Source organism: Pipra filicauda, unplaced genomic scaffold (genome assembly GCF_003945595.2).
Source record: "Pipra filicauda isolate LSUMZ 115617 unplaced genomic scaffold, ASM394559v2 scaffold36_size6622888_pilon, whole genome shotgun sequence".
In the NCBI taxonomy this organism is placed as follows: domain Eukaryota; kingdom Metazoa; phylum Chordata; class Aves; order Passeriformes; family Pipridae; genus Pipra; species Pipra filicauda.
Window position 1 is genome coordinate 4,335,348 of NW_024104498.1, and position 9,830 is coordinate 4,345,177.

Sequence of the window (9,830 nt, forward strand, 5' to 3'; positions counted from 1 at the left end):
GGGGGCATTGGGGGCAGTGTGGGGGGCAGTCAGGGCGTACTGGGGGCTGTGTGGCGCATTCGGGGCTGTCTGGGGGTGCACTGGGGGGTCAGTTCGCTGCTGTGCTCCCCATGCACACCGTGTGCGGGGCGGGGACAGGACCCACAGCTCCCCCTGAGCACACCACACTCTCCACCCCGCAGGACCCTCTGCCCGCCCAGCGCCCAGCAGGCAGTGCCATGCTGGCCCCTCCAGCTGCAGCGCTGGCCACGAGCACAGACACAAACAGGACCCGGGCCAGGACAGCAGGAGCCAGCCCTGCAGTTTTATTGAATCCAGTGTTCCCGAGGCAGGCGGCTCCCATGGCCTGGGGCACACGGGGGTCTCATTCATCCCAGGTGTCCTTGTCAGTGTCGATGGACATGCAGTTGTACACGGCGTAGCGCAGCAGCTCCTCGCACACCTTGGCCCTGGCAGGGCGGAACGCTGGGTCACAGCACGGAAAACCTCAGGCCTCCCTCCCCACACCTACGTGGACATTCCCCAGGGCAGGGTCTGGGGAGTCTGGAAGGGAACCCCAATGCCAGCCCTGTGCTGGAGAGGGGAGAGTCCCTGCCCTCAGCTCGACTCACGAGGAATAGTTGGGCAAGAAGAAGGTGCAGGAGCATGTGCAGGCCTGGGGCATCAGGTCCAACGCATCCAAGCTTGGGAGAGAAAAGAGAGTCAGACTCCAGCACAGTGCAGAGACCTCGCACCGTGTGGGGACCCCAGCAGGGCACAGGGACCCCAGCGGGGCAGGACAGACTCACCTCGACCTTTCTGGGTAGACAGTGATCTGAACTGGGAGGCGACTCCGGCCAGTGACAAACTTGAGAAAGCGGCTGAGATCCTCTGAGGGGAAGGACAGGGATCAGGCTCAGGGACAGGAATAGGACTGTCCCAGTCACTGCTCTCACAGCAGGTTCTGCCCTTGCAGAATCACCCCGAGAACAAGGGGCAAAGCTAAGGGATGGTCTCAGCATCCCAGGAAGGGCCAGGTGGGACAACCTCAGCCAGCTCCCAGGGAAGCAGCTGGTGAGCATCCTTGGTGCAAAAGGCAGTGGGATGCTATACCCTATACCCTTGCCCATCCCACTGCACATGAAGAGCGGGGAAAGGCTTGGGGCCACTCACCACTGGTGAAGTTGTTGAGTGCCTCCAGGAAGTACTGGATACGGGTGTCATCGGAGGCAAAGTCATCAAACCTGACTGCAACGAAGAATGTGCAACGTCTTCATTAGAAACTACCAGTAAAGCAAAGGAGAGGAGGAGACCCTCTGCTCCCCACTGAGCCCCTGAGAACCCCTGGCACCCTTGAGTGGGGCCAGCACCCAGTGCCGTGATGGGTGAAGAAACAGGGGTTCCAGTCTGCAGGGTGGCCATTCGCCTCTGCCCATAGCAGCTGAGGACCAGATGGACCAGAGCAGAGACCAGTGGAGTTTGCAGCTGAACCTGAAGCATCCCTATCCAGGGTTCCTCCAGCTTATTCTCCCCCAGGCCCCTCAGCACCCCTGACCAGGACGCGTGCACAGGACAAGCAGCATCAAGGGGAATCTGTGCCCTCGTGGGGGTTGGGAGCAGCTTTGGGCTGGCCCTGTGACTTACTGAACTTCCGCAGTTTGGCTGCCGTGATCTCAGGGTCCCCACAGATCCTCTTTTCCATCTGCTGCCAGGTGAGCAGGTCCAGCACAGGCTGGGGCACCACGCGGAGCAGCCCAGCGCGCATGGCTGCGATCTGAGGGGCACAGGAGGGGCTCCGTGTCACCAGGGTGGGTCTGAGCCCAGGGCAGCCACCCCGGGCACTGGGGGCAGGGACCACCAGACCCCAGAGGGGTTGCAGGGCTCATGGACATCCTGGGCATGCAACTGCCCAACTGGAGCTAGTTTTGGGGATGCATTTTCATGACATGAACCCCACAAGTACTAGGAGGGCTTGCCACAGGAGCAGGATCCCCTTGGAGCCATGCCAGCCCTGGGGGATGGTGTTACCTGCTCCTTGCTCTCCTCCAGCCGAGCCTTCTGCACCAGGCAGATGAACTCCTTGCGGTCCTCGTAGCGCACCACGGTGTTGCTGCCGTTGGGGATCAGCTCCACCACACGCTGGTCGCTCAGCACCGTTGTGTAGGTCAGCTCTCTGCCAAACATAAACTCGAAGGCTTCCCTGTCCACCCGCTCCAGCACCTCCAGCAGCTTCACCTGCAACCCAAATGGGCAGTAGCCACCACAGTGGAGCCGGAGCAGCCACAGGAGCACACGGCAATTCCCTGCCAGCCCCCAGCCCTGCTCACCAGCTCTGAGTCCACAGTGGCAAAGTCCTTGCTCCAGCTGACCTCCTCTGCTGCCAGCTGCTTCCACACCAGTGCCGGCAAAGACAGGATCTGCCAAAGGGAGCGGACACGTGCATCCTCCCCCTGCCCCTCTTTCACCCACGGGCAGTGGGTGAGATACCGTGGCCCCTACCAAGCCCCCTCACTAGCCAGGAAGGCTCTGCTGTGCTCACCAGGAACTCCTTGCTCCTCAGGGCTGCTCCCATCAGCTGCCCGATCCACTCATACTTGGGGAAGTCCTTGCAGGAGGGGTTGGGGACATACATGTCCCTGGTGTCACTGCTGCTGTTACCCTGTGGGAGAGAAACTCAGGACCCACAGACAGAGATTTGACCAGCCCAGCATGGCTTCTCCTGCAGCCTCCCCCTCCATCACTCCTCTATCTGCCTCTCCTGCCCTTTACACCCCTCCAGATCTCCACCACCCAGGTACAAGCACAGCTCCCCCAGCCAACAGCCTTGAAAGCATTAAGACAAGACTAACAGCCTAAAAATCCCCAGGCTCTGCTGGCTGCCTCCTCTGGCCTGGATAGGCAAACAGTGGGATGTCAAACCTGGTTCGAGGTGCGCACGAAGAAGGGCAGGGGCACAGGGACATCTCCTGAGCTGGGACACAGCTCCTCTGACACGTCTGACAGGCTGTCCCGAAAGCCACCACCTGCAGTGGGGGCAGAAGCTGGTCACTGCCTGACACACCAAGGCCAGACACTGAGCCACAGCATCTGCCCAGCTACTCCCCTCCCTGGGATAGGGGAAGCACTGGTGGTGTAGGGGAGATGCTGGAACCACCCCAAATGTGCAGGGCAGGGCTGCCTCTCACAGAGCAGCTGGGACAGCGTGGGCACCCACTGATCTGCACCCCAACACAGGAAAGCCCAGGAGAGAGCCCTGGGGCAGGAAAGGAGAGCTCTCACCATTGTCGATGATGCCCTCACTGATGAAATCTAACTCCCACCACTGGGTGTAGGTCAGGGGCCACCTGTGGGGAAGCAACAGCCCCATGCACATCCCTCCTCCGAGAGCACCAGCAGCACTTGGCATCCCCTCACACCCTGCTCTGGGGAGGTGACACTCCACAAATATGATGCTGAAGTCCTACCTGTAGTCCAGGGGCTGATTGTTCTTGGGAGATCTGAGGCCTTCGTACAGCTGGAAAGCAGCAGAGCGGAAAGAGGATGAGACACAGTGGGGGCAAGTGATGCTAAACTGGCAGGTACCTGGCACTGGGCATGGTGTTGCCATACCTGGGTGAAAACGGTGTTCCTGCAGCTGGGGTCCAGTGCAGGGTTGGCACGGTGCTCCCGGGCCAGGAGCCGGTTGATGGAGAGCTTTGGTATGCTGTGAGGAGCAGTGCTCTCTGAGGACTGGAGACAGTGGGCAATGAGGGCTGAACTCTGCTTGGACAGCAGCAGGAATGGCTTCATGCTCTAACAAAGGACAGGCAGGGATACTCAGAGACCTGATCCTGCCACCATGTGCCCTCTTTTCCTCTCCGCAAGCACAGCCCTTGGTGTCACACAGGATTCTCCTCCACCCCTCTGGCAATGCCCAGCATGGGAGCTCTCAGCCCTGGCCTGGTCTGTCCCCATTGGATCAAGGAGGATACACCACAGCCCCCAGAAAACCATCTGAGCTCATGAGGAGACACCAATACTGGCAACATCCCAGGGGGGCCCAGCAAATGCTCACCCTGAGTGCATTAAAGGTGCCGATGCTGTCCTCGGAGAGGGGGATCAGGTAACACAGGACACTTTCCAGGAGGTGGACAAACCTGGAGACCAGAGAGAAGCAGCATGAGGCTGTGGGAGGGTGGCATTTCACCTCCCTCCCAGCCCCAGCCCCTGGGCACTGTGCTCGCTGCACATGGGTCTCCTCCAGCCCATGGAGGGACACCAGACACCAAGGGGAACACCCAACCAGCACCCTCTGGCCAAACATTTTATTTCATTCCCCCTAGGAAAATGCTGTAAACAAGGGCAGCCCAGCACACACTGCAGCACTGCAGCTGAATCGCTGCAGAGGGTCTCCCTGTGGGGACAGTGCCAACCCCAGCCTGAGGCTGCCCTGAAGGCCAGGGCATGGTTCTTCTTGGGACTGGGCTGACTGCAGGGAGGGTGACACCCCCGTGCCGTACCTCTGAATGAGCACAGCCCGCCGGTACAGCACGTCGGGGTCCACTCCTTCCAGGAGAGGGTAGCGAACCAGCCGGGCTGGCTGGAACATGCCAGCGTTGAGGATCGAGTCCCACTCCCAGAAGGATATGATCTTAATCCCTTGCAGACGGACATTGTACCCTTGGTCTGCCAAGAAGGAACAGCGATGCTGTGTGTGCTGCTGCAGCTGTGCAGCCAGCACGGCTTGGATGCTGCAGCCTGGGGAAAGGTACCCCCAGCACCTGCAGCATCTCATATGAAGCTCATTCCTCATCTTTCTCTCCAGTGGATCCTAAAAAAGCAGCAGGTGCTGCAGGAAGAGCCGCAGGTGCCAGGACCAGCTGCAGGTTTAGGGCCAGGCTGGGCTGGCAGCCCCACTCTGGCAGCACAGGCTCACCCCGGCACTCCAGGAAGCGGATCTCCAGCACTGGCATGTGGGTTTTCATGTCCCGGAGGATGCAGACATTCTGGTAGCTGTTCCTGCACACAGCACGGAGAGGGATGGTGGAACCACAAGGCACAGACACTAGCGAGGTGGCCAGCGAGGCACAGGCCACTGTGGCTCCCCAGCCGAGGATGCGCCGCTACCCATGGTGAAAGCCCCCCCAGCCTCACCAGGGCTACAGCAGGAGGGGCCCAAGCAGAGAGAAGAGGCTGTCAGAGGCACAGAGACATTCTGGAGAAGGTGGAAGCCACATCCAAAGAGCCACTAAAGAGCACAAATTCAAAGCAGTACAGAAACACAAGCTAGCTGAGAGCATGTCACTGTTCTTGGGGGGTCCTAGCACATCTCACAAGGGCAGAACCATCCTTCAAGCAGAGCTGGTCATCCAAGGGTTTTTGAAGGAAATGGGGATTTGTGGAGATGAGCAATTCACTAAGTGTATTTTCAAAGCCTTTTTCAAGGTCCCATCAAAGTCCTACAGGCCCATGGGGAAAAACCACTGCAACTAAGCAGACAGAGGGAGGAGTTGGCTCCCACAGCTGCAAAGGACACCTTGGTGGTCTCATGGGTGCTTCTTCAAAGACAGATCTCACTGCTCAGCCAAAACAGGCAAAGGGGCAAGTTTTGGGGAAGGTGAAGGAGATCTTTACACTCCTGAGTAAACTCCTGCCTGCCTCGAGAAGGATGCTCAGAGCCAGAGTGAAGACAGGGACAGGAAGCTTCCCAGGACTTCTTGGCTACAGCATGGCAGAGATGCTCAGAGGGGTGACAGCAGTGGCATGTGTCCCCAGAGGTGAGGAGGAGGAGGAGGCAGAAAGTCACCAGGCAGAAGGAGGCACACTGCAAACCAGCTGCCACAGCATAGGTGAGGAGCAGGAGAGGAGATGAAGGCGCTCGGCTGGCACATGAAGGTGAGGGACCACCACACTTGTGGGGACAGATGTAGCCTGCACCCAGGGAGTCCCAACCCTTGGAGAAGCATTGTCACTGGCAAGTAACTCAGGACCAACCCCAGCCCTTTCCTTAGCACCTGCTCAGGATGCAGAGCCAGCTCTGGAGTTCAGCATAAGCTGAACCCAGACTGCTCCTTGCTCATTACTCACTCGTTAATTAGGACTGTTCTCAGATGCTGCAGCCTGTTCAGTGTCCCCCCATACACAGCCACCCGCCTGGGTATATAGGAGTTGCACTGCCCATCCAGCATCAGCCACAGCCTCCTAGGGATGAGAAGAGCAAGGCACAGTGTTCTCCTCCCGTCCTGAGCTGCCTGGGCACAGAGGTGCCCCCAGAATTCTCCCAGGCCTGGGGGTAAGGCTGTGTCTTCCTGGGGTGCCTCTGGCAGCAGCTGTCCCTCACTTCAACCCCAAGTCCCCAGCTGCAGCTGGGGGAAAGCTGGGTTGAGGAGGAAATGGGTGCTTTGTCCTGCACCCTGTCCATCCCTGGCACAGCTGCTGGCATGGAGGGGAACACCCCGAGGTCTCACTTGACAATGGCTCCTTTCTTCATTTTGAGCCGCAGCCAGTGCTGCCCTGGGGGCCCATTGCTCTCCCAGAAGGTGTTTGTCTGGTTGTCTGTCAGATGGGCTGCAACATACTCCTCCTGCAAGAGTGCAGCAGGGAGAGGGAGATAAGCATCCTTGGGCACACCAAGACCACCACTGAGATGGGTTCTGTGGGTCCAGAAGAGGTCAGGACCAGGCCAGCCCCTTGGTTTCTTAGGCTGCAGGTGGATGGTGGCTCCTGCACAGAGCAACTGGGCATGGCCACAGACCCCTTGCAGTGCCCCAGAGACACAGGGGGGTTTTGCTCCAGATGCCCAACTCCCGGTGGCTTTGCTAGGGCAGCAAAACCCCACCACCATCCCCTGCCCCTCACAGAGGGGACAGCCACCGCTGGCCACTCCTCCCCGCAGCTGCAGTGATGCTCATGTGTCTCATGCTGATTTTAGGCTGCAGAGGAGCCCCACTACGCACCGTCTGTGAGGAGACCTCAATGCTGCTGATGTGCTCCTTGATGCAGTCCACGTGCTGCAGCTGCTTCTCGCTGTGATCATACAGGAAGCGCCCCAGCTCCATGTCATGCTCGTAGCTCCAGCCTGGGGGCACAGACCTGCAGGGAGTCTCTGTGTTAACGGGCTGAGGAGACCAGGCTGCACCCCAAACCTGCCCACCAGCAGCGTGCAGGTGCCCCAGTTCAGATTGGCAACACTGTCTCGTGGTCACCAACTCGGGATGGTGACTGGCACCTGTCCCTGCAGCAGGCAGATGGCACAGCTGTATCTCATCACCAGCACGCCAGGGGTTTATGGCCACTCCAGCCCAGTGGGAATAGCAGCACGCGGTCGCTCCAATGCTCCACGGAGCAAAGGCCATCTTTACTTGAGCAGTGTCGAGAGGAACCACTGTAAAAGGCTTCTCATGGCACCCCCCCTCCCCAGTCCCGAGCCTGAAGCCAGTCCTAGTCCTGCAGGCATGTCCAGGCCCTGGCTGGTTGCCCCTCAGGGTGCTGCAGTCCCACTCTAGGAGATGCACTCATACCGAAACTTCTGCACGGCGGCCTCATCCTGCTCTATGAGTCTGGGCATCTCTCCAAGGTGCATGGAGTAGGTCAGGTCCACCACGTGTTCCCAGCTGGAGCAGCATCAGCAGAGGAATCATACATGGGAAAAGATGGGTCAGTGCTCAGTGTGCCCAAGCATTACTGCCTTAGCCTGGAGTGGAGGCAGCAGTGGTGGAGGACTGGGGGTGACACCCAGGGGCTGCAGGAACAGCTGTGGGAGGGATGAGAGTGCCCCTGCACCCAGGTACAGGCTGGGACAGAGCAGAGGAATCCAGCCCTGCATATGGCCTTCCATCACAAAAATCAAATTTGAGCTCTCTCATCACGGCACTACCTCCACGACATTGCTCAGCCCAAATCCGAGTGCCCTGGAACCCCTCACATCTTTATCCTGTGCAGGCGCTGCCACAAGCAAACAGGATTAGCCTGCAAGAGGGCACCCACCTGCCCACCGGTGGCTCGGTGGGGGTGTGTTTCACCAGCGCTGGAGGGAGCGAGAGGGCTGTGCTGGACATGCCCAAGGGATTTGGGATGGCAGGGTCGCGTATCCTCTGTGGGTACCGGCCACACGCGTCTCCAGCCCCCACAGCGCAGCCCAGTCCCCGCCCGGGGCGAGGGCTGAGGCCATACCTGACAGCAGGTCTGTAATCAACCCCCAGCGTCTCGTGCTGCCACTGGATCCTCTGCACGGAGTCAACCGGGACCAGCTTATCTCCTCCCTCTCCGAACCTCTGCGCCAGCACCCAGCCCTCTGCCAGGCCATGGCTGCCCGTGTACTCCTCCAGCTGCTCCTGAAGGTACATCCCGGTCTGTCAGCGCCGTGTCAGGGACAGCGGCATCCCGCGGGTGGTTCCCGGTGCCGCCGTTACCTTGCTGAGCTTGACCCAGAGCCCGGCGCCGTTGCAGTACTCCTCGCCGGTGGCGCGGAGGCAGCCGCCCTTCCGCACCTCGATGGTGGCCCGCGCCGCCCGCTTCCCGCCCCGCGCCGGCCCCGGGCTGTCCCACACGCTCAGGAGGCTGCGGGCGGCGGCGGCGGCCGCGGGGTCTTTGCAGATCTTGTACTGCACCTCCTTGGGCACGTAGCAGAGCGCGGCGGGCAGCGCCCGGGCGCGGCGGAAGCACTCGCTGCACTGCAGCAGGAACCGCAGCCGGCCCAGCACCTGGTGCGGCGCCTCCCCGCCCGCCCGCATCGCGCACCGGGCACCGGCTCCGCTGCGCCCCGGGCTGTCCCGACTGCGGCCCGGCGCTGCCCGCCCCGGAGTGACCGCGGGGGCGGTTCGCCTCCGGCGGTGCCGCCGCGCCCGTCTGTCTCCGGTGCCGCCCCGCCTCGGGCAGCCCTCGCTGCCCGGTCGCCGCCTCCTCCCCGGGCGGCTTCCGCTCCGCCCGTGTCCGCCGGCACGTCCCAGCCCGTCATCCGTCCCGGGCCGCAATCCCAGCTTTGGGGCCTCCGCTATCCCTCCTTTGCCAAGACGTGACTGTGTTACGCCCACCCCAGTCCCTCACTTCTCGGCAGGAGCTGACTCAGGTCACAGGCACCCCCTCACCCCACGGCTTAGGACTCTGCTTCCTCCCGGCTTCCAACATCTTTGTCACTGCCGGCATCCCCGCAAGCAAAGACGGGGTGTCAGGGCACAGGGCTACTTCTCCAGCCTCGATAGGGAAAAGAGGGCAGCAGGTATCCTGCTGTGGGGAGAACCAGCTCCCGGCTAGCTGGGGGACATATTCCTGCCCCAGGCAGGGGGATGTATTCCTGCCCCTGGCAGGCTGGACCCCGGTGGGGATGCTCCAGCATCAGCTGGGGAGGATGACAGGCTTCCTGACCCAGGAGCAGCTTTACCCCAGCCAGCAGTGGCATCCTGGCAGCAGGAGCAATGCTATGACACCCAGCAGTACCCAACCACCCAGAACACTGGCAGTGTGTCACCCCATGTCACACCTGCCTGTTACATACCACGGGAGGGTGGTGGCAGAGAGCAACTCAGCTCCACCCCACACTTCCTTAATTTCTTCAGGTTGGGCACTACAGGCCACATTTAGGGATCATGAAACAACCAGCCTGGCAGAGCTCAAAGGTCCCTGCACTGTTCTGGTGCTGGACTGCTTTCCTGGCAGGTCAGAGTCCGGTTCCATCCCTGGCTGCAAAGGCACGGTGCAAACTGATCCAACAGCTGTCACCCCCGCAGCGTTATCTGTTGAACAGGCGTGGCTGTGCCTCAACACAGTAATGGGCACCCGCCTTGCCAGGAGCAAAGTGCCCTGAACCACAGTGTGAGAGAAATGCAGACTTCTGCCTTGCTTCTGCCTGCAGTTACCACAGCCAGGAGGGTCCT

At 60.7% G+C, this 9,830-nt stretch overlaps 1 protein-coding gene across 1 annotated transcript; it reads right to left on the bottom strand.

Moving 5' to 3' along the window:
- Positions 1-270: 270 nt before the first annotated feature.
- Positions 271-8,834, bottom strand: LOC114001797 (E3 ubiquitin-protein ligase HECTD3-like). Its single transcript, XM_027747270.2, has 21 exons — positions 8,370-8,834; positions 8,131-8,291; positions 7,479-7,571; positions 6,915-7,050; positions 6,426-6,541; positions 6,046-6,159; positions 4,895-4,977; positions 4,479-4,644; positions 4,034-4,115; positions 3,589-3,771; positions 3,444-3,493; positions 3,259-3,323; positions 2,899-3,002; positions 2,519-2,638; positions 2,307-2,396; positions 2,008-2,214; positions 1,624-1,753; positions 1,153-1,227; positions 789-870; positions 612-683; positions 271-449 (listed from the first exon to the last, which is right to left on the bottom strand). The coding sequence occupies exons 1-21, from the start codon at positions 8,688-8,690 to the stop codon at positions 365-367; spliced, it is 2,535 nt and encodes an 844-aa protein (XP_027603071.2). The 5' UTR covers positions 8,691-8,834; the 3' UTR covers positions 271-364.
- Between the last annotated feature and the right edge of the window lie 996 nt (positions 8,835-9,830).

Coding starts and splice junctions, on each gene's coding strand:
- LOC114001797 (XM_027747270.2), bottom strand. CDS start 8,690: ATGCGGGCGGGCGGGGAGGCGCCGCACCAGGTGCTGGGCCGGCTGCGG. Junction 4,645..4,894: donor CCGCTTCCTGGAGTGCCGGG/GTGAGCCTGTGC, acceptor CCTTCTTGGCAG/ACCAAGGGTACAATGTCCGT. Junction 3,772..4,033: donor GCACCTTTAATGCACTCAGG/GTGAGCATTTGC, acceptor GTCCTTTGTTAG/AGCATGAAGCCATTCCTGCT.